The sequence below is a fragment of the Triticum aestivum genome, chromosome 7D, assembly GCF_018294505.1.
Source record: "Triticum aestivum cultivar Chinese Spring chromosome 7D, IWGSC CS RefSeq v2.1, whole genome shotgun sequence".
Lineage (NCBI taxonomy): Eukaryota > Viridiplantae > Streptophyta > Magnoliopsida > Poales > Poaceae > Triticum > Triticum aestivum.
The window spans coordinates 24045979-24071347 of NC_057814.1; the positions used below are offsets into that span (position 1 = coordinate 24045979).

Sequence of the window (25369 nt, forward strand, 5' to 3'; positions counted from 1 at the left end):
CCAAATTGGTAGAACCAGGGATCCTACCGGACCTGCTCCGCATGTTGTAGGGGAAGAATGGAGTGGGGCGAGGTGATGAGCGGGCGCGCCGGCGGCTGGGCACTGTCGCGTAGGAGGAGGATGGCGGCGGCGGCTAGGGTTCCGGCTCCTCTGGTAGCCGGGCAATAGGGATAATAATATTCTTATTGCTTAATTCCAAAAAGAGTCTTACAGCCTATATTTATAACCTAGATAACTTGCATAAGAATTAACCTAAGATAACTTACATAAGAATTAACCTAAGATAACTTGTGGGCTAAGATTGTCCGGTTGGCCTAGCTAAACCGGCCATAACAGTTCCATAAATTTTCAGCAGTGCAAGTTCCATAAGCCAGCAGCATAAGGTCTTTTTGTTCCATTAGTTTCCGGTAGTTCCCCAGTGGCTTTGTTTTCTTATTCACCCAGTGGCTATTTTTTACCTTTTTAAAGTTATTTCTCATTTTGCTTTTGCACATAACTCTTGTTAAGTTTTGTTGTTTCTTTAAACTTTTTAAATTCTTTTTTTGTGATTCATGTAATCTGTGTATAGTATTTTTTTTAAATGGGTAGGCTATGGAAGGTCTCTCACAAGGAAGTTCCTGTAGTTTCATCTTTTTACAATGCAGATTCTTTGGATGAACCCTTTGTGCCTAATGACTTCGCGGAAGATGATTCATATCATATGTCACCGGTAGTTATTTACGTATTCCCTTTCCTTTTCATTCTACTTTTAGTTTTCACTGTCAGTTTATTTAATTTTCTTTGGTTGTCTTATATTCAGGAACTACCCGAAGATGACGGCAACTATGACAAAGCTCTATTCGAGTTCTATATGAATCATGTGCGTGCTATTTTGTTTGCTTGCAGTAGTTGCTTCCATATGTTTGGGTTGACAGTCCTCTTCTTTTTTGTTTAGTTTTTATTCTTCAGAAGTAAAATGTCTTATTGTAGGAGCTCTGAAGAAGATTTTTTTTTACCTTCTATGATTTTTGCTTCTTTGCTTCGTCGCAACTTAAATCATGCAGCTAAGTATGCAGTGTTTACCTTGTATGTAATGTCTGATTGTAGGAGCTCTGTAAATGAAAATAATCCCTGAAATAAAATTTGTAGTTTCAAATTTTTGTAGAGAATTTTTCCAAAGTATCTGCGAATGTTTTGCTACTGTAAGTTAGTCAAGCTTGCATTTAGAATGAGATCTCGTGACATCATTAGAAGTTCCTCTTCAGCGATTGTTCTTTTTATGCCTTCCATCTGCAAATTTGAAAAATAAGATGTCAATGATATCAATATAGCCAAAATGTTGTGTTATTTATGATTTTCATTGACCAAGCACTGTAAATTGTGATCATTACTGAGAATGTACTTTACTGCTTACTTGCAATTTCACTGTAAGTGTTATTTCAGGGAAAATCAACACTGTATATTTAGGGGAATTATAATGGAACTTACAGAGTGCAAATTTCAGTGCATTTACACTGTAACTTGAGGGATTTTTCAGTAGTAAATTTAGAGAAATTACACTGTGATTCCTGTGCAACTCACTGTAATTGCCCTGCGACTTACAGTGTAATTTTCACGGCAATTATGTTGCGGGGTTTGTCAAAGTTAGGTGTAATTTCAGAGCAATTCAACTGTAAATCTGCAGATTTACAGTGCAATTCAATTACACTATTTAAGGAATTCTACTGTAAATCTATAATTTCTACTGTAAATCAACTAATTTACTACTGTAATTTTGTTGTAAGTCTACTGTAATTTTAGAGTCATCAGATTAGTGCCTAATATGTTTGAATTTTCACTGTTAAATGAGTGCAAAATGACAGCATTATAGTTAAATGACCTGCTAGATAGTACATGAGCAATATAACAAAATGACTGGAATTATTTTTTCTAAATTTTCTCTGTAGTGTACCTCCAGCGTAATTGTATCTATGTATAGTGTAATTGTATCTGTAAGTTGAGTGTAAATAGAAAGTAATCACAGTGTTCCTATTTTCTGAAAGTTTCAGTGTCAGTTAGTGTTTTTTTGGAAAGTTCTAGTAGTAATGGCACTGTAATATTTACACATTATAAGTGTAAGTAATACCCCTGATATGCCACTGTAACGGCAGTGCTAATTTGACTGTAAGTTTTGTGTAAATGACTGTAATTATCACTATAATTTTCTATAAGTTCCAGTCATAATGTCACTGTAATTTCAAACAGTATGAGTATGTAAATACACTGTAATTTTTAGAGTGCTAATTTGACTGTAAGTTTTGTGTATCTAGACTGTAAACTGCAAGTTACTAGTATACTGTAATGACAGACTAATTTTCTGACAAATGGCTGTAAGTAGACTGTAATGACAATGTTATTTGATTGTATTTTCTGTGTAATGACAGTGTAAGTTGACACAATGGAGAACACATTTGTACAGTATTTTACAAATTACAGGCGCAGCTGTTTTGTGGTCCAGGGGAACCGGATCAAAAGCAACAAACCTCTTTTGGGTTTTGGTGTTTTTGGTCATACTTTTAGCCTGAACATACACATGCATGGGCTTTGTTGGTTGACATACAGGGAAAGAGACCTACAATTTGTCCTCTGTCTATTTGTCAGGAAATTTGATTGAAATACATTTGCATTTCAGTCGACTGTCAAATAGACAGTCCCAGACTTCGCACACCACGAACTACCAAGGCACGTGCACACCAAGGCGGAATAGCACCGCTCCTTACTCTGAGGGGCTTCTGTCGGGCACTCTTCTGTACAGCTTCACATGTAACTAGTTAGAGCATCTCCAATAGAACATGCAAATTTAGGGTTGTGAAGCAGGAGATGTAAAAATTTACATCTTCAAAACGTGCTTTTTGTATCTTAAAAAATTGCCAACTCCAACAGAAGGTGTATATTGGAGATGCAAAAGAGCAACTCCAATAGAAGATGCAAATGGAGATGTAAATCTATAGTTCAACTACTACTTCATTTCAAGCATAATTAAACATAGTTCTAATTCATAAAAACATAGCAAACTCAACTACTACTAGTTCACCTACTACTAGTTCGAGGTACTACATTCATCTACTACTACTAGTTCGAATTACTACTACTTGAACTACACCGAAGATGAAACTAGTCCTTGTCATCGGAGTTCTCAAACTGCTTCCAGAACTCATCCTTGTCTGGGTCGTCATAGCCATGTCCTCCTCCTCCGTGTCGCCCCAGTCCTCCTCCAAGGACTAGACGGGGATCACCTTCGAGGGGCCAGCCTCGTCCTCCTTGTTCTTCTTCTTCCGCTTGGCCTCGCACCTCTAGAAGAACTCCTGCTTGGCCTGCACATACTCCAGATGCTCACGCGCGAACCTCGCCATCGCTGCCTCGTCGCTATCGCCGGGGCTGACGACAATTGCGGGTGTCTTCTTATTCTTGTTCGCCGTGATCTCCTCCATGTGAATGCCCCCGGGCACGAGAAACTCCGCATCCGCCTGGGTCTCGCTCTCTGGGAAGGTGAAGTACTTCTTCGGCCTCCCGGCACGCCACACTGCCACGTCGTAGGCACGCACGACCTCGTGGACGGTGGGGTACGTGCCAAGCCAAAAGCAGCGGCCGACATCGGAGAACTCGACCCCGAAGTTGCCGGAGGGCTTTTTCCCTCATGCTGAAGAATCCCGTCTTGCCCCTCCGCATCATCGCGTCGACGGGGAGGGGTGGTGCGGCGCGGTGCAGCGACAGCGGGATTGAGGCGGTGTCGGGGCGGAGGAGGCGTGGTCGGGGCAGAGCGCGACGAAGCCGGGGCAGCGACAGCGGGGTCGGGGCGGAGGGGGAAGGGGTCGTGGCGGAGCCGTGGCGGCCTGGCGGGGTCTAGGTGGAGCAGGGTCAGCGATGGAGCGGGCGGCCCGGCGCGGTCTGGGCGGAGCAGAGCGACGGTGGCCCAATTAGGGCCGTACGACGGCGGGCGGGGGCCGAAAGTGGATGGAATCGGGAGCGGTCGAGCGGCTATGCGGCAACGGGTGGCGGGAGGATGAAGATTGGGGGGAGGGGAAGAGTAAGGAAGTTGCAGTTCGGCAGTTCGCGGCAGGCCGCGTTTTTACATCTCCTGGAGGTGGACATGCAAATTTACACCGCGAAGTGTTATAGAGATGTAAATTTTTTTTTTGCATCTGCATCATCTGTTGGAACACTATTTTTGGCCTCTGGAGATGCAAAAGTTAGCTATTTTTTACATCTATATCTTCTATTGAAGATGCTCTTAGCAACTTCACATGCAACTCTGACATTATGTGCACACACATGGAGAAAGTTCTCTTGCCACACATGGATATGCGTTGATCTCTTAATGGCTTACGGGCATGAGTTTATCGATTACTGCAGGCCATCGGTCAGAGCCTAGTTGGATGATGCGTTGACAGACGCATGAGAGAAACACGTCAAGATGGATGAGCAAAACATACAAATTAGTGTTATACACACCCAAAACAACGAGATGCGAGCTCAGATAGAAAACTTTAAGAAATTTTGATATGCACTCCATACTGCTGTGATGATTTGATAAGTAATCCCAGCTGGACCAGTAGCAGGAATTCTTCTGGTTGAATCCATTGCACTGATGATGTTTTGAACAATACCGATGAACAATGGGCAGTTAACTATTAGTTAAGTTCTTCTTAGTATTATGCATATAGTCAAGATCAGCCCAATGCAAGTAGATACCACTAATTTCAATATGTTAAAAGAATAATAAGACATAAAGATACAAACTTATACACAGAAGTTGTGACCCCCCCCCCCCCTACTTACTAGCAGTCTGTGTAGTCAGAGTGAGCGCCACTAATTACTGTACTATCGGGGCATGCGACACATCGCACAATGCTAATGTGACATTTATTGAATTCCCTAAAAATATGAGAACAAGCCTCCCAAAAAAATTGGCATGTAATGAAAAATGGTCTATAACATTGGTACAAACTTTTGAAGTTATAGAAAAAATAATGCTACCATCTAGCTCTCTCAAACCGAACACACTCCCCCCATGAAAAATAGGATAATTCATTGGATATGTAAGCAACATATATCAAAACCTTTGTATAACACTTTCACATACTGACCACAACTGTAAGTGGTTATATAATGACACCATGGCAGAATTCATAGCTAGTTTTATTATTTTAGAGCAGATGTTGTATTTTCTATGATTTCAATATGATAAATCACACTAGCAGTGTGTACTCTCTGACTAGGCACTAATGGCTTCTACGAACTGCGCGTGCGTTAAAATGTGCGCTGCTACATTAAATTCCCTACAAAAATTAAAACAAGCCAAAATAGTATACCCAAATTTAGGCATGTAACTGGCAATGGTCTATAACATTATACAAATATATAAATAGTATACTAGCAGCGTACCTTTAGCATGGGCGCTGCTAGTCACCACTTCTACATCGGCGGCGCGCCCATGGACCTATGTGCTGCTAATTGTGGTTATACAGACAGCCCCCTCACGGGATTGCGGAATAACTCTCCAAACCCAAGCCTTCCACCAGTCTCTACCTCTCGAGTACTATCGATGCTCTCTCTTCCTCCCTAGTGACCCTCATTCTCCTCAATGCCGTCCTTGATCGCCGCACGACACGCATGCTTGTCGTTGTCCTTGTCGTCGTTCGACACACCATCATGTCGGTACGCCCCGATGCCCGTTGCCGATGTTCTCACCCACGAGCCCTATAGAAGTCTGGCGTCCGCCATCCTCACCATGTCCTCGTCCCCGGCCGTCATCCTCCCCACCCCCCGATCCACCACTGGGGAGATTTTCGCCCCATCTGATGATACATTACGCGTATATAATACGTGTTGGATTAAGTAGTCTATATTGGTAAGTGTTGGTTAAATTTGTAATGTAATGTATTACTGTAGATTTTATTTGTAAAGAGGTTGGTGTATAGTTTTAACTTTATTTTTTATTTTGCCTTGATATATTTGAATTCCTAGCATTCTATTGCCGAAATGTATGGATGTTACCCAACACGTGTCATCGGTGATCCAGTCCCAAATAACAACCAGTCAAACAACCAAACATATAATTATTTATCCCAAATAATAAGTGCCACACATGTGGCACAAAGCAACATTGTCTAAACGCCCCATTACCATCCATTTTGCGACATCAAACAGATGACATCAGCGGAATCTTTTTGGTTTATCAGACTTCAAAATGTTTTATCTCTTAAATAGAAAATCCGATTAAAAATCCGTTTTCATCACTAAATCCATCTCGACAAGATCTTCAAAACTAGATACAATATTGCTATGTTTTGACGACTTTTCCTGGGCCAAAAGTTGCCATGATGTTGCACTGAAGTTGTCATAGTGTTTACACTAAAATTGACATGATATGTTTTTTCTAGATTTAAAGCTACCATTGTATTTCAACTATTATTCATGGAAAATTTTATTAATTGACCATGTCAATTTTTAGTAATTAACCACGGCAAATTTAATTCATGGATCATGGCAATTTTTAGCAATTCATCATGGCAAATTTAGTTTATAAATCATGGCAATTTTAGTTTATAGATCACGTCAATTTTAGTAATTTGACATGGTAATTCTAGTATTTTGATCATGAAAATTATTTTTTGTATCAACCATGGCAAATTTGAGTGCATGTATCATGGCCAATTTTAGTAATTCACCATGGCAATTTTAGTTTCTGGTTCATGGCAAATTTGAGTCATTGACCATACATTTTTAAAGTAATCAACGACGGATTTTTTTAAATTATGAAATATGGCAAGTTTAGTTTCTTAATTCTCTTTTTATAACATGCCAAAATTTACTTTAAACATAGAAGAAAAAGTAGTTAAAACATAATATGACAACTTCAGTGTAAACACCATGGTAATTTATATGCAATAGACATGAAAACTTTTGACTGCAAAAATATCGTCGAAACATATCGATATGGGATCTAGTTTTCAAGTCCTCTCCGCGGCGGATTTAATGGTGAACACAGATTTCAATCAGATTTTTCATATACAAGATACAACATTTTAAAGTTTGGAAAACCCAAAAGATTTCTGTTGACACCATCTGTTTTTGTCCTTGTTTGCATGCCTGTGTGATGGAAACAAAAAAATTGATGTGACACGATGGGTGGTTAGAAGGGCGTTTGACCAGACTTCTTCAGCCCATATATGTGGCACTTATCAGGGTCCTTATTTATTCTACCACATGGAAAACTTTAGCTTAATGCACCGACAACACGCGGCGCACGCCATGCGCAGCATGGCTAGCTTGTAACCAACAAACAATTAACATCAATGAACTTAGAAAAAACAATTAACATCAACACTACGAGATGAGCTGGTATTTCCACCTACAAATTTATGACGTATAACCGAAAAGGGCTCTCGCCCCGCTTTAATATATAAAGATACGGCCATACAACCCATCGCTTCCACACAAAACACACCCAAGGCAAGATAAAATGGTGCAAATTTGCCAAAAAAAAAAGATACAATGGTGCAAGACATGGCTACGTCGCCCAAACCACACACGAAGAGATGAAGCCGCGCCCAACGAACCGAGGACTCTAAGACGGTGCCTCCAAGAAGGTTATGGCACCGGAGTGTTGCCGCCGCCCGATCGAAAGGATCAAGCTATTCACCCGGAACCACCGGAAGGAAGCCACAACAACGCCCTCAAAAAGTATACGACGCCAACGGACGCCATCACCGTCGGCCTGGCCAAGGCCAGACATGGAATGACCCCAGGCAATGAAACCCCGCCTCCTAAAAGTGGTGCGACCAATCACGAGGACACCCTCCGCACCATCCTCATTCAACATCGAGCACCGGTCACAATACCTCTCTCACGACCATGACAACCAGCCCACACCTGTGCTGCGGTGTCGCCCACGAGCACTACACCTCTCACCACCAGGCCTGCCACCACGGCATCCAAGATCCCAACACCACCCCAGTTGAGACGCGCAGCTATACTGGCGTAAGTGATGAGCGGAAGATCCCTCCTTTCCCACCCTTGGGCAGCCACCATGATGGACGGTGATGGGGAGTGGACTAACCCTTCGGTGATCGTAGCACACGCAATAGGAGGGGCAGGACTGAGGGCCGAACTAGGCCGCTTGCAGATGAGCCGACGCTTGGCTAGGTGCCAGTCGTTGCCGTAGCCAAACATGTTGATCTACCGTGGAGCCACCACGCCGTAGGAAGGCCACCGCACCCAGGGGACAGAGCCACACCGCGCCGCCGCCATCCACGACAGGAGCAGCAGCCACATTGGGCCACTACCCAACCCACGTCGCCCTCCGAGATCCATGCGTCGGATCTGTCGAGTACGCACCACACGTCGCCCATATCTGGAGAGCCGGGCACCTGCCACCGCAGGTCATAGCACCATGCACTCGTCCGCGAGCAGCCCACCATGCCACTGTCGCGACAACAAGCGCCGCTGCCTAGCGCCGCGCCCCGAGCAGGTCAAATCGACCCGCGAGGGGGAGAAGGCTCCCTGCTGCCGAGAGGAGGAAGGAGGGGGTCCGGGCCCGGTGGCGGCGCGTTGCCTCCCCTGCTGCCTACAGGATCGCCAAATGAGTGGATAGGAGTAATACTTGCTTCTTCACCCTACCGTTTTCCATGATAAATACCATTTACAACATATAATGAATCCAATCCAGCCAAAAAATGAAAACATGGACGAAGGCAGCCTCACCGTCTTTTTAAAAGAGAAGAGTTGGTCGTTTCATACTCATGTATTTGTATTTATATATGTATACAATCCACATTGAATCGTTGGCATGTTAAAGTGAATTAATTATCTACAACTACTAATAGTACCACAATGAACCATTCCCATTCAATAAAGTCAATCCTCATGATTGGCCGCGCCACCGCGCATCATTTGGCTGAACTCCTTGAAGTCGACGCGGCCGTCGCCATTGGCGTCGACCTTGTTGATCATCTGGCGGCATTCCTCAACGGTGCGACCCTGCTTGAGGCCGAGGCTTGCCAGCACGGACCGCAGCTCTTCAATGGTGATATAGCCGTCACCGTTCTGGTCGAAGACACTGAACGCCTCCCTCATCTCCTCCTCCTCGTCGCCCATGTTGCCACCGTTAGGCCCATCGCCTTCATCGAGGATGGAGCGATATAGTAGGCCGAACTCCTCGACGTCGATGCAGCCATCACCGTTGGTATCAATCTTGGCCATGGTCGCGTCCATCTCGTCGTCCGCGATGTAGATCCCTAGGTTCTTGAGCAACTCACCTAGCTCCTTCTTGGTGATCTGGCCGTCACCATTCTTGTCGAACATCTGGAAGACCTTCCTTAGCTCCGACTCATCCACCCTGCTGCTCATGATTTTAGCTCTTGGCCGTTCTATTTGCATTATATGTCGTGCAATCGAATGCTCATGGGGTTAATGCTGGAAACGACGTTGGCGAAGTAGTCAGTGATTGGTTTTGTTTTCGAGGAGAATAGGCTGTGTGGTGTGGAGGGAATAGCGGTGCCTCTTTGCTAAGAGAAGAGAGATGGAATTAAGGTGTGGCTTAGTTCTTTTTTTGGCCATACTAGCTATTCTGGACATTCAATGCACACCTTTTTGTCTATTTCTTATCTGTTTTGTCTAAAAAAGACAAGGTTTGGTCTCTTACCTCAAAACTAGATGAATGCCCGTGCCTTGCCACAAAACAATAAATATAAAAATAGAGATATTAATCAAAACATAGTTAAAAAACTCAAAGTATCATTATAATTTAAAATGTGTATGATGATTGTGTTGCGACGAATATTGCCTTAAACTTACCAAATAAGCAAAACCCAAGTGACTTGTACTATTGTACTTAAATTTCAAGTGCACATATATACATATATCATACTCAATATATAAAGTGTTTATCTTGGTGGAGAGAAGGTGCCCACGTTTGCACTTTGTATCAACCCACACGCAAGGACAAATCCACATGGTGTCGTACTACACCGTGGAACCTCCCTCCCTACCCCCCCCCCCTCCCCTCCCTCACAATGAATATTGCATCATCTATACGTAGCTTGGCTCTATGGGCGTAAAGGATGGGCAACCCAGTAGAGATGCTCTTAGAGCATCTAGAGTCGGGCGCTTCAAACCGGCCTCAAAAGCCCGGGCGGACGGACCGGTCGCCGACTGGTAAAAAAAAACCAGACAGGCTCCTCTTACCGTTCCTAAATGCCCGGGCTGACCCGCACCTCACACATCGAACAAAAATCTAAGGCGGGTATGAGGAGGCCCGGGCGCGTCGGACCAGACAGCCTGACCCCATCACAAATTGCATCAAATCTTCGAATTCCACCAAACATACCGCTGATGACTCACAAGTATAGTGAATCAATCGTAGTTCTTTCGATAAGTAAGAATGTCGAACCCAACGAGGAGCAGAAGGAATTGATAAGTAGTTTTCAGCAAGGTATTCTCTGCAAGTGCTGTGAGTAGTAGTAACAGATAGTTTGGTAGCAAGATAATTCGTAACAAGTAGCAAGTAACAAGAGTAACAAAGGTGTAGCAAGTTGGCTCAATCCTTTTTATAGAAAGGGACAAGTCAAAAATACTTCTTATAATAAATGAATGTTCTCGAGGGGCCTTCCCATTTGGAGAGAAGTTTACCTGCAAAAAAACTAAGACGAGAATTGTACAAAATAACTTGGTCATGGATATTCAATTCTCATTTGTGAATTCTTTTATATGACATCTTTTAACTTTTTTAAATAACTTGACATTTTCATATGCTTGCATTCTCTACTCATCCAGAGAACTAATATCTAATAATCTCTTTTCACCGGCAATATCCAAATCATAATTATGCTCTTTAATTGCCTAATAAATTTTGTGTTCTAAGTCAAGAGGTAAGTCACGTGCTTTTCCATAAACCATCTTATATGGGGACATACTCATAGGATTCATATAGGCAGTCATGTATGCCCAAAGTGCATCATCAAGTTTTTTAGACCAATTTTTCCTGGATCTATTAACAGTCTTTTGCAAGATTAATTTCATTTATCTATTACTCAATTATTGCCCCTAGACTGAGGATGATAAGGTGATGCAATTTTATGGTTTACATCAGACTTGGCTAAGCTTTTATGGAATGCACCATGAATAAAATGTGAACCACCGCCTGTCATTCAATATCTTGGGACTCCGAACCTTGGAAAGATAACTTCTTTAAGCATTTTAATACATGTGTTGTGACTAACATTACTAGCTAGTTGGAATAGTTTCTACCCACTTAGTAACACAATCAACAACAACTAAAATATGAGTATATCCATTAGAGGAAGGAAATGTCTCATATAACCAAAGCCCCCGACATTAAATGGTTCAATAAAAAGTGAATAATTTATAGGCATTTCTTGACGTCTACCAATATTACCAATTTTTTATATTCATCACAAGAGAGGACAAACTTACGTGCATCCTTTAAGAGATTAGCCCAGTAAAAATTAAATTGCAATACCTTATGTGCACTTCTGTCTCCCGCATGGTGTCTGCCCTATGCCTCAGAGTGACATTCCTTAGGATCTGTGCTCATGTACACAACGTCTAATAACACAATCTACTCCTTTATAGAAATGTGGGTCATCCCAAAAGTAATGTCTTAAATCAAAGAAGTTCTTCTTTTGTTGATATGTGTAATTATGGGGTATATATTAATCTGCATACCAAGAATTTTCTTGAGAAATAGAAGTATTAATAAAAGCTAATTGCTCATCGGGAAAACTATCAGTGAAAGGTATTGGGTCGTCAAGAATATTTTTCATCCTAGAAAAATTATCTACGACAAGATTTCCAGCCCCCTTTCTATCAACAATATAGAAATCAAACTCTTGCAATAAAAGAACTCATCTAATCTATATCTATATCTATACCTATACTATACGAGTGCGAAGTTATAATGCACGGACACCATGGTGTCCATTTTAGGAATTAAAAATAAAAAACCATATTTAGAAGTTCCAAAAAAAATGTTGACAAAAATCTGTGAAAACTTGTATGTGTTCACTACAGACCCATAAAATTTTCTTTTGGAAAAAATGTAACTTATAAGCCGTACAAAAAAAAATTCCCGGCACAAAAAAAAATGGCCCATTTGAAAATACATAATTGTTTTTTTTGTACGCCACATGTGATAGTAAAATGTTGCAAAATTTTACACACATGTAGTATACAAGTGTGTGTGTGTGTGCATACAAAAAAATTCAATTTTTTTTGCATTGTACAAAATGTTTTCTTTTTGCAAAAGGGCACCATGGTGCCCGTGCACCATTTGCAATGTTTGACTATAGCTACTATTAAAGGGTGGTTTGGTCCATTTTTGTCATATTTTTCCTGGTTTTTAAATGCTATAGCGCACTATATCGTTTACATAGACGTCTTGTGCTAAGAGACTGTGATCCAAACACATGAACAAACATTTCAAATAGCGCGTTATAACTCCGCTATAGCGCCGTATGCCATTTAGAAGAGGACCGCCGCTAAGAGGCTTAACGCTATTTGAAACTAAGATATTTTAAAAAAAGTCCCTGATCTTTATACTTAGAATCAATCCATGGTCCTGATTAGATGCACTGCAATTTCCAGTTCGTTTCGTCACAGACGACGACCTGAGTTGGAATCATACTTGTCAGCAATAAGCCGTGGCCGGCCCAGTGGCGACCGGCGTGCATGTGCGCCTGGTGCGGTCTGGTTCGGACACGGGTGTGTGTGTGTGTGTGTGTGTGTGTCATCGCGTGTGTGGGTGTTAGTTGGCAAAATACGGGGCGAGGAGACCGCGTCGGGCGCTGGAATAAGCCGCATAGTGCGCGCCGAGCGCGCGAGCCACAGTGCGCGGGGCGTGGAGATCGTGTGAGTGGGGTTGCGTTTGAGCGTGAGATGGCATGTCTGTGCATGCGAGTATAAAGAACCACTCCCGCCGGTGTATTGAGCTGCGGTGATCGAGTTCCCGCTCCAGGAGAAAAACAGAAAAAGCCGTATGTGCGGCAGGGTGTTTGTGCGCCCGTAAAACTTCTATGTCGACCTTCTTCCTCTCCAATCGTGTCTCCCGTGATCGTTGTCGAGTGCTAGGTCGAGCTGCGCCCTCAATTGGCATCAGAGCACGGGTTGCAGGAGGTGATTGCGGCGATGTCCATGGTCCCGTACGGAGACCGCGGTGGTGGCGTGCTGTCGTTGCTGGTTCCGCCGCTGACGCCGGTGAACTACACCTCCTTGGCGATCAAGATGGAGGCAATCCTTGATGCCCAGGAGCTGTGGCGCGTGCTTGTGCCGGCAGAGGGCGCGACGATCGACGCCGGCAAGAGCAAGACGACATGGGCACTGCTTCTGGGCGCACTGTCGGAGGAAGTTTTGATGCAGGTGGTGACGGAGCCCACAACGAAGGATGCATCGGACACCCTCAAGGTGCGTTTCGTCGACACCGATCAGGTGAAGGCTGCGCGGCGAGTTCGATCGTCTTTGGATGGACGACAACGATGAGCTAGATGCGTACACCGGCAAGGTCAACAGCATGGCAGCAAGGTACTCCGGCCTCAGGGCAACTCTCGACGAAGCGGCGATGGTCAAGAAACTCTTCGACACCGTGCTGGACCGGCTGTACGCCGCAGTGGCTGGCATCGAGCAATTTTCTGACGTCGAGGAAATGCTATTCGAGGAGGCGCTCGGCCAGCTGAAGGCCTTCGAGGAGAGGACGCGGTGGCACGCGCAGGCCAGTGGTGAGCGAGCGGGCACCTGCTGCTCACGGCGGCTCAGTGGGCGGCGCGGCAGTGGCAGTCAGACGGCAGATTGGGCGACGACGGCGGCAGCAACACAACTTCAGGCAATGGCGGGAAGCGGCGCAGTCGCTACTACAACTACGGGCAGCGAGGCCACTTCCGGCGCGATTGCACGAAGCCGAGGAAGGTAGCGGCAGCGGAGGAAGCGCATCTCGCCGACGTGAAGAGCCAGCACTCCTTTAGGCCACGGCTTAGGGGGTGAATGTCAGCAATAACGTGGTCGGCCCGGTGGCGACCGGCATGCAGTGCCGTCTGGGTCGGACACGGGTGTGTGTGCGTATGCGCGCGCGTGTGTGTGTTAGCGCGTGTGTGCATGTGTGTGGGTGTTAGTTGGTGAAGTACGGGGCGAGGAGACCGCGTCGGGCACTGGAGTGAGCCGCGTAGTGCACGTGCGTGCGCACAAGTGCGCGAGCCGCAGAGTGCGGCGCGTGGAGATCTTGTGAATGGGGGTGCGTTTGGGCACGGGCTGTTGAAGTATATTGCCCGCCTCTTTTCATCAGTTCAGACTTTTGGGTGAGCTGGCAGGAGCATTTTTAATTTGGTATCCGAGGTAGGAGGTCTTGAGTTCAAGACCCTGCCAACGCAATATTAAAAAGGAGATTCTACGGCCTACATAAATCCCACGACTAAGAGCTAAATAAGCCATAGACATGAGGGGGAGGGGCATGGGGTGTTGAAGTATGTTGCCGGCCTCTTTCCATCAGTTCGGACAATTAAATGAGTTGGTTGGAGTATGAATTCAATACGGCCTAGCGTGTCTGTGCACGCGAGTATAAAGCCCCACTCCTGCTGGTGTATTGAGCTGCGGTGATCGAGTTCGCGCTCGAGGAGAAAAAGAAAAAGGTCGTACGTGCGGCAGGGTGTTTGTGCGCCCAAGAAACTTCTGTTCCTCCTTCTTCCTCTCCGGTCGGGTCTCCGGTGATCGTTGTCGAGTGTTAGGTGAGCTGCGCCAACAAAACTCCACTTCCCTTGTCACCTTTCCTACCGCTCCAATAAATATCGTTTCGGGAGAGGAGGGAAGAGGTCGATCCCGCAGAGACGTAGGAGCAGCAGATGACGAGTCGTACGCCGAGGCCGATCCCTCCTCCGTTGCATGGTTGTGATGTGATGGATCTATATATCCTGCTGGACGTGTCCCTGGAGAACCCTCAGTCCCTCACCCGGAGAAGGAGGCGCCGCTCCCACGACGCGGCCAGAGCCCTGAACAACGTGAACATCCACTTCGATGTCTCCCCGGGGCGCCGTGACGGCATCGTCTCCTCGGCCTCCGAGGCCCGGTCGGAGTTCCCAGAGTCCACCTTCAGAATGCAACATCTCATCAAAGACTTCGCCCGATAGGACTTTGACGTGGAGGAGCTCGACATCCTGTCCTGCACGCACTCCATCTGCGTCTGCCACTGCTCATCCTTCACCGGCCGCGTCACTGCACCGCCGGAGCAGATCAAGCCGGCCTTCCTGGACAACAGCTACTACCACAACGGCCTCGGTACCATCGTTACCTTCAACTCCGACTGGCAGCTGTTGTCGCACACGGCGAGGGGCCACGTCCACGAGTACACCCACAACGCCATGCTCTCGGACAGGGACTTCGCCGAGTCCATGCTCAAGCTGAGCAAGCTGTCCATGCCGGCAGGGAGCAAGGGCGTCATCAGGAAGAAGTGCAGCATCGCCAAGCCACCCTCTCTACTAAATCGTACGTACATCAATACATGCATGCATGAAGGTCATCCAACGAAGAACCTTTGCCGTGTCTGTGTGGATTTCAATAATCTCGTGTTCCTTCCGGCTCAATGGAGGTTTAAACTTCTTGCTTATCCTATATATGCTTCTGTAGGCACATGTGTGCGTATTGTAGTTGCTGAAAGTGCACAACAGTTCCGTCTGTAATTGTATAGTTCTTGCTGCTTAGTCTTGAAAAGCATAAAATTGTGTGCGGCATCCTGGGAGAGAAGTAGAGAATATCGCGCGCGGTTGTGGGAGCCCCCGAGCAATCGAGCGAGCAGACCTCTACGCGAGCTGAGCCGGGCATCTTGTGTGATTTGCTTTGAGCCTTCAGGTTTTGAAAAACCAAAGATATATCTTAAATTGTAAAGAAACTTTGTCAGGTTCTGCAAGTATAGTAATTCATAACTAATGGCTGTGTTCCAAAACGCGATACACAATGAATGGGATTTTTCTTGGCAACAGGCGAAATGCCTTCTAATTAAGTTTCATTTGGTTGTTTTTCTCAAATGAAAATGTAGGGGTACCACAATGATGAACATATCATTTTGGTACTCCATACAATTAATAATAAAATAAAGGGCATTGAAATATAGGGGTTGAGATTTCAGGGTGTGATGGAGTTGACGTAAGGATGTACATAAATTGATGGGAGATATTTTAGGCGACCTACTGTTGGAAATTTGAGCAATTTACCAAATAATTTTATTAACAGAAATACTAGATAAAGCATGACTAATATAGCCGCGATAAAGCAAGTCATGCAATCTGACGGAGAGAAAGTAAATAGCATCTGCATATATGAACTTGAACTAAACACATCTAGAACAGACACTAGATGAAGTTGCATATATGAAGTAGAACCTATCATATGTAGGGCAGAAACTAGAGCAAAGAACTGTGCCATGACATCTAACAGAAAGAGCAAGAACACGTACGGGACAGCAGCAGCAGAAGCACTGGACTTGGGGTCGACATCCTCTCCAGCCATGTCGTTGCTGAGGTAGTCGACGTTGGGGAAGAAGTCGTCGTCGGGGAAGTAGTCGTCGGAGTCCATGATGAAGAAGCCAGTAGTCGCGCAGAGCACTCCCCAAAAGCCTTATCACCCTTCTCCCGTACATGACTCAAAGAGGTGCGGTTTCGGAGGACTACCGTCCCGACCTGCGGTGCATGCCACAAGCCGGGATGGGGAAGATCGTAGTAGCAGTGCAGTGCTCAGGAACTTGTGGCGAGAGGAGGAAGAGGTTCTGGTGCGTCTCTCTGAGAGGAGCGACCCCCCTTTTATAGGCGCAAGAGAAGGAGGCGAGAGGCTGCGCCGGAAGCTGAAGGGAACGCGGGAGACGAAACGAACGGGTAGCAGCCGAAGGGTGCAGCATTCGTATTCAATATCCACTACAGCAAAAACATTCCAGCTCCCGAGTGGCCTTTCGTATACCCGTAGTGCGTGGCAAAAATTTAGACATCGGCTCGGCTCATTCCCGCAACCCGCGGCGCGTCGTGATGAGGCATGGCGTGGTGAGGCGGGTGGCGGGGGAGGAGCACGCGTGGATGTCCCTCTTGTTCTCATGCTCATACAAGTGGGGAAAGAACCTCCCTTATAAGGAGGTCCAACTCCCACTAAACTAGCAATGTGGGACTGAACTTTAGTAGTATCCCTTGCCTTGCACAAATGGGCTAAGTGGGCCTCTAGGATTTATTAGGAATTTCTGAAATTGTTATTGGGCTGGCCCGTAAATAGATAAAATTCCAGCAATCCCCCACCAGATCCTAGAGGCACATAGAATTTGCCTTTAGTTCCAAAACACTGTTTTATATACCGGTACTGCAGTGGAGACTGTTAAGTTGAACTTCCACCTAGAACTCTATGCTACACTAGTAAGCAACTTGAACAGTGGACTGGGCCTTGAACTGCAAGTTTTCTGCGAATCTAGCTTCACATAAAGCCTTGACCGATACGTGGCTACCGTGGGTCTTCCCCGCGGGTGGAGCTTATCCGTCATACTCCGAGACCTTTCATGAGTTTACTAGAGAGAACCCTACTCTCATAGATTGCGACGCTTGACAATCAGACTCATATAGGTGTGTTCTTCAAAAGATGTTCTGCAGGACAACATCTCTGCTTAAATGAGCCATTTAGAACACATTAAGATATACATCAACCTGCCATGCAGTTTTAGGAGAGTATTGCATCTTCATGGAGTGGTATTGTTAATAGTAAGGATACTCTCCTCTCAGTTGACCAACAGCTTGTCTTCCACATCTAATTCACGGGATCTCCGATCACAAAAAATAGGTTACCACTGTGAACAACTCATATTGTGGGTCTCATACCCATCTCCCTCGATGCATTATCTATCACATTACGTGATAGACCCTTCGTAAAAGGATCTGCCAGATTTTTAGACGTTTGGATATAATCCCATGCAATAACTCCGGAGTTTCTTATTTTCCTGACAGACTTTAACCTTCTCTGAACGTGTCTCGATGACTTCATGTTATCCTTTGAGCTGCTCACTTACGTGATCACAGTTTGATTGTCGCAGTTCATAAGGATACCCGGTACAGGTTTCTCAACAACCGGCAAGTCATTCAAGAGCAAGTCTGCTTCGACCGTAGCTGTATCTAGTGCTGTGAGTTCTGCTTCCATTGTTGACCTCGTTAAGATGGTCTGCTTGCAAGACTTCCAAGAAACAGCGCCACCTCCATGAGTGAATACATAACCGCTCGTGGCCTTTATCTCATCAGCATCTGAGATCCAGTTTGAGTCACTATACCCTTGAAGCACCTTTGGGTGCCCTGTGTAGTCAATTCCATAATTCGCAGGGCCTTTCAAATAACACAAAACTCTCTCTAGAGCCTTCCAATGCACATCTCCTGGTTTTGAGACAAACCGACTTAGTTTGCTAACAGCAAAAGAGATGTCAGGTCTTGTAGCACTGGCTAAGTACATAAGCGAGCCAATAATCTGAGAATATTTCAATTGATCTCTAGCAATTCTTTGATTCTTTCGAAGTAACACACTCGCATCATATGTTGTTGGAGAGGGCTTGCAATCACTATAGCCAAAGCGACTCAAGATCTTTTCCACATAGTGAGATTGAAGCAATGTAATCCCACCATCATTGTCTCTCAACAACTTGATGTTCAGAATGACATCAACCACTCCTAAATCCTTCATCTCAAAACAGCGAGATAGGAAATCCTTGACCTCCTTAATAACATTTAGATTTGCTCCGAAAATTAGTATGTCATCAACATACAAGCAAATGATAACTCCCTCGCCCCCACCATGGCGATAGTACACACATTTGTCAGCTTCGTTTACAACAAAGCCTGTAGCTGTTAAAGTTCTTTCAAACTTCTCATGCCACTGTTTGGGTGCTTGCTTGAGTCCATACAAAGACTTCAGCAACTTGCACACTTTTCCTTCCTGACCATCTAGTACAAACCCATCTGGTTGTTCCATATAAATTTCCTCGTCCAACTCTCCATTTAGGAAAGCAGTCTTAACATCCATTTGATGAACCAGAAGACCATGTGAGGCAGCTAGTGAAAGTAGAACTCGAATAGTGGTCAGTCGAGCCACAGGTGAGTAAGTATCAAAGAAGTCTTCACCTTCCTTTTGGGTATAACCCTTAGCCACGAGTCGAGCCTTGTAATTTTCAATAGTACCATCAGGCCTAATCTTCTTCTTGAATACCCATTTATATCCTATAGGTTTGCACCCATAAGGACGATCAGTTATCTCCCAAGTTTCATTCGCCAAGATGGAATCCATCTCGCTACGAACCGCTTCCTTCCAGTAGTCAGCATCTTCAGATGCATAGGCCTCTGAAATAGAACTGGGAGTGTCATCTATGAGATACACAAGAAAATCATCACTAAAGGACTTTGCAGTAATATGTCTCTTGCTCCTGGTAGGAACTTCATTGTTCTCCTCCACAGGACTTTCAAAGTGTTCCATCGAAATGGTAGGTTCGGTAATTGTAACTGGTTCCTGATTCGATGAACTAGGCATCTCCTGATTAGATGAGGTAGCCATATCCTTCATGGGAAAGATATCTTCAAAGAAAGTCGCATCATTCGACTCCATGATCGTACCGACATGCATGTCAGGAACCTCAGATTTTACAACCAAGAATCTATAGCCAATGCTATGAAAAGCATATCCCAGGAAAACACAATCCACAGTCTTTGGTCCAAGCTTCTGCTTCTCCGGAATTGGAACATTGACTTTCGCCAAACAACCCCATGTTTGTAGATAAGAGAGTTTTAACGTTTTCTTCTCCCATTCCTCGAATGGAGTTATCTCTTTGTTCTTTGTGGGAACTCGGTTTAGGACATGACATGCCGTCAATATCGCCTCTCCCCACCATGCCTTGGAGAGACCCGATGTGTCTAACATGGCGTTAACCAAATCAGTTAGAGTACGGTTCTTTCTTTCGGCCACCCCATTTGACTGAGGTGAATAGGGAGGCGTCCTCTCATGGATTACACCATGTTCCGCATAAAAAGCATCAAATTCATTGGAAAAATACTCTCCACCATGGTCGGACCTAAGCCTCTTGATTTTCCGATCAAGTTGGTTTTCCACTTCAGCTTTATAGATCTTGAAAAAGTTCAAAGCCTCATCCTTAGATTTCAGAAGATACACACGGCAGTATCTAGTGGAGTCATCAATTAATGTCATGAAATATTTCTTTCCACCTTTTGTCAAAACACCATTCATTTCACATAGATCTGAATGTATGAGCTCTAGTGGTGCAAGATTTCTCGTTTCCGCAGTCGTGTGAGACTTACGAGGTTGCTTAGCTTGCACACACACTTGACACTTAGATCCCTTGACAGTGGTGAAACTAGGGATTAAGTTCAACTTTGCTAGTCGCGACATGCAACCAAAGTTAACATGACAAAGACGTGAATGCCACACATTTGATTCACTATTGTTGCAAATATGATTAACAACTTTATTGCAAACGTCTGATAAGGATAAACGAAACAGGCCTCCTGACTCATAACCTTTACCAACAAAGATTCCATACTTGGATATTACAAATTTATTCGACTCAAAGACAAGCTTGTAGCCATCTCTACACAAAAGAGATCTGCTAACAAGATTTTTATTGACGGAGGGGACATAATGCACGTTCTTCAGCCGCACGATCTTCCCCGAAGTAAACTCCAGATCGACCGTGCCAACACCATGAGCAGAAGCACTTGAACCGTTGCCCATCAGCACGGTTGAAATCTCTGCGGTCTGATAAGACGAAAACATGGAAATATCACCGCATACGTGCACATTAGCACCCGTGTCAATCAACCAATCGGGAGAATGACATACTGAAAGAATAGTGGGAAATATACCATACCCAGCATCCTTCATGTCAGTGTCTCCATTGGCAACATTAGCGGTCTTGCCGCCTTTCCCAGGATGGCGCTTGTCATAGCGATTAGGGCAATTAGGAGCCCAATGATCAGGATCCCCACACACATGACAAGCACCTTTCTTCTTGTCATTCTTCTTCTTGAAGTTCGTGTGTTGCACAGCCTTGTTCTTCTCATCAAACTTTGCTTTACCATCAAACTTGCCCTTGTTCTTAAACTTGTGGGGCTGGAAGTTCTTCTTCTGTACCAGATTGGCACTAGATCCTCCCTCAATACCTCGAGCACGTGTGTCCTTTGCTCTCGCCTTTTCTTCCACATCAAGAGTACCAATGAGATCCGGGACGGAAAACTCCTGTCTCTTATGCTTCAGTAAGGTAGCAAAGTTCCTCCATGAAGGAGGAAGCTTAGTGATAATACCTCCGGCAACAAACTTGTCCGGTAGCATACAACTAAAGTGCTCAAGTTCTCTAGCAAATGACTGTATCTCATGAGTTTTCTCAACCACGGAGCGCTCTTCTGTCATCCTGTAATCATAGAATTGCTCCATGATGTACAGCTCAGTGCCAGCATCCGAGACCCCAAACTTGGCCTCGAGTGCATCCCACATATCTTTTCCATTATCAATTGACGCATAAGCATCAACTATGTTCTTACCAAGAACACTCAAGAGAGCAGCCTTAAACAGAGTATCCATTTTCTGAAAGGCTTGTGCCCGTTGAGCATCAAGCTCTCCTTCAGGTTTGCCAAGAGTGGCGTCATAACAACTCATGGTTTGAAACCATAAGACTGCTCTCACGCGCCACCTCTTATAGTGGATACCCTCAAACATAGGAGGTCTCATGGAAGCAGCAAAACCACTCAGGGTAAATTGCCTATAATAAGGTTTTTGGATTGTTGGAAATATGAGCAATTTACCAAATGATTTTATTAACAGAAATACTAGATAAAGCATGACTAATATAGCCGCGATAAAGCAAGTCATGCAATCAGACGAAGAGAAAGTAAATAGCATCTGCATATATGAACTTGAACTAAACACATCTAGAACAGACACTAGATGAAGTTGCATATATGAAGTAGAACCTATCATATGTAGGGCAAAAACTAGAGCAAAGAACTGTGTCATGACATCTAACAGAAAGAGCAAGAACACGTACGGGACAGCAGCAGCAGAAGCACTGGACTTGGGGTCGACATCCTCTCCAACCATGTCGTTGCTGAGGTAGTCGATGTCGGGGAAGAAGTCGTCGTCGGAGTCCGTGATGAAGAAGCCAGTAGTCGCGCAGAGCGCTCCCCAAAAACCTTATCATCCTTCTCCCATACAGGACTCAAAGAGGTCCAGTTTCGGAGGCCTACTGTCCGGACCTGCGGTGCACGCCGCAAGCCGGGATGGAGAAGATCGTAGCAGCAGCGCAGTGCTCACGAACTTGTGGCGAGAGGAGGAAGAGGTTCTGGTGCGTCTCTCTGAGAGGAGCGACCTCCCTTTTATAGGCGCAAGAGAAGGAGGCGAGAGGCTGCGCCGGAAGCACAGCAAAAACTTTAGACATCGGCTCGGCTCATTCCCGCGTCATGACGAGGCGTGGCGGGTGGCCGAGGAGGAGCGTGCGTGGATGTCCCTCTTGTTCTCATGCTCATACAAGTGGGAAAGAACCTCCCTTATAAGGATGTCCAACTCCCACTAAACTAGCAATGTGGGACTAAACTTTAGTAGTATCCCTTGCCTTGCACAAATGGGCTAAGTGGGCTTCTAGGATTTATTAGGAATTTCTGAAATTGTTATTGGGCTGGCCCATAAATAGATAAATTTCCAGCACCTACTAGACTTTCTGTTACTCATATTCCTCACCCAGTCCTCCCAACCGTACCCGTTTACGCTAAACAGGTTTTGATACCCTTTCGGTTTTATCAAAGTATCATTTAGTGAAGTCAACTTCACCATAACCGAGTTCTGCTTTGAACACGGCCATGACGGCTATGCAACGAGAGCTGGCAAGGAGGTGGAGTTCATGACACACTTCGACCACGGCAATCCCGACCAGGAGACCACTCATAAGATGTGCCGGCTCGAGCGAAGATGATAAGTAGCAACAGAGATGTGTTACTAGTGGCGCGCGAGGATTTTGTTCGTCCCCTTAGAATGCATGGATATTTTTGCTAGTATATATAGGATCAAACTAGCTAACCTAGCAATCTAATTAAATCTGACACGAACTATGGCTCCTGGTTCTTGACTCTCACAAAGCGTATCTGGCATGCAAGTGATGACTCAATGGAAACCAGATTTTCAACTCTAAACAAACTCAAATACAAAAGTGTGGATTGTTTCCCACAATCTCCTCTTAATTCAAACTCGACTGAGCCTACCATGTTCGTACACAAAGTACGACAATGTATGGAAACATGCATTGCGCCTCTTGCTCTGCTATGTTTTGCCACCCCATGTGCTTGGCCTCGTCGCGCACCTAGTATGCACCATACTTGATATGCCCATCTTTAATTATGTTTGTACTGAGTACTGACAATGATAATGTACAACATGTGCAAGATCAGCATCAAGTTATCGTTGCTCCATTGATTACTATTAACGACGTATATGCTGGAACAAATTTATGATTGAGTAACGAAGGCAAGTATGGGCTAGTTAATTTAACATGCACGCATGATGATACTCCCTCCGTCCGAAAAAACTTGTCCCAAGCTTGTCTTCAAATGGATGTATCTAGTATCAACTTGGTGCTATTTACATCTATTTGAGGGACAAGCTTTTTTGAACAGAGAGAGTACAATTCATGGTTTGACAAGAGGTCTTCATGGCTTCGGCTTGGATATGAGAAAACGAATCAAGATGGAAACATGCATGTACAAGGAGTCCAAGACACGCATGCACATGCAAAGAATACATACACTAGCACCTTTGATCAAGGTGTGAATCAGTTTGGCTGTTTCTTTTGGTTGCCACGTACAAAAAGAGTCCAAGTTGTACACGTACTTGAGTACTATTTTCTTGAGACTAACCGAACAATCCTAGGATGTACTTTTTTTCGAGAAAACTTCTGATATATTCATCTTCAATCATGACAGTACAGCGAACACCAGAAATAACACTATGGATGGATGGGTGGAAGGAAATGACAGCCTTAAGCCCCTGGTGCGGGACTATTTTGTGTCATTGTTCACTTCAGAGGCAGGGGATACTGACCAGGGACTTCTAGCATCAGTGAAGCCAAGTGTTTCGACTGCAACGAATGACTTTTTGTGCGCAAATTACACAGGGGATGAAGTTAAGAGGGCACTGTTCCAAATCGAGGACGTGAAGGCCCCTGGGACGGTCTCCACGCTTTATTCTTCAAGAGATTCTGGCATTTACTTGGTGATGAGCTCACCAAAGAGGTTCTTGATGCTATAAATAAGAAGAAAATACCAACGGGGTGGAATGCAACTAACATTGTGCTTATTGTTGGGGAACGTAGTAATTTCAAAAAAAATTCCTACGCACACGCAAGATCATGGTGATGCATAGCAATGAGCGGGGAGAGTGTCGTGCACGTACCCCGTAGACCGTAAGCGGAAACGTTATATCAACGCGGTTGATGTAGTCGTACGTCTTCACGATCCGACCGATCCAAATACCGAACGCACGGCACCTCCGAGTTCAGCACACATTCAGCTCGATGACGTCCCTCGTACTCTTGATCCACTTGAGGCCTAGGGAGAGTTTCGTCAGCACGACGGCGTGATGACGATGATGATGATGCTACCGACGCAGGGCTTCGCCTAACCACCGCTACGATATGATCGAGGTGGATTATGGTGGAGGGGGGCACCACACACGGCTAAAAGATCAACAGATCAACTTGTGTGTCTATGGGGTGCCCCCCTCCCCGTATAAAAAGGAGTGGAGGCGGGGGGAGGGCCGGCCCTCTCATGGCGCACCCTGGAGGAGTCCTACTCCCACCGGGAGTAGGATTCCCCCCTTCCAAGAGGAGGAGTAGGAGGGAAGGAAGGAGGAGAGAGGGGGAAGGAAAAAGGGGCCCCCCCCCCCTTTCCTTGTCCAATTTGGACTAGGGGCGGAGGGGGCGCGCGGCCTGCCCTGGCCGCCCCTCCTCTTCTCCACTAGGGCCCAATAGACCAATTACACTCCTCGGGGGGTTCCGGTAACCCCCCGGTACTCCGGTTTTTGTCCGAACTTGCCCGGAACCTTTCCGAAGTCTAAACATAGTCATCCAATATATCGATCTTTATGTCTCGACCATTTCGAGACTCCTCGTCATGTCCGTGATCATATCCGGAACTCATAATACCGATCGTCACCGAACGTTAAGCGTGCGGACCCTACGGGTTCGAGAACTATGTAGACATGACCGAGACACGTCTCCGGTCAATAACCAATAGCGGAACCTGGATGCTCATATTGGCTCCTACATATTCTACGAAGATCTTTATCGGTCAAA

The 25369-nt window shown here is 45.2% G+C and overlaps 1 protein-coding gene across 1 annotated transcript; it reads right to left on the minus strand.

Annotated features, from left to right (window-relative positions):
* Positions 1–8745: 8745 nt before the first annotated feature.
* LOC123169799 (probable calcium-binding protein CML28) lies at positions 8746–9511 on the minus strand. The gene has a single exon (XM_044587673.1). The coding sequence runs from the start codon at positions 9397–9399 to the stop codon at positions 8878–8880; it is 522 nt and encodes a 173-aa protein (XP_044443608.1). The 5' UTR covers positions 9400–9511; the 3' UTR covers positions 8746–8877.
* Positions 9512–25369: the final 15858 nt, after the last annotated feature.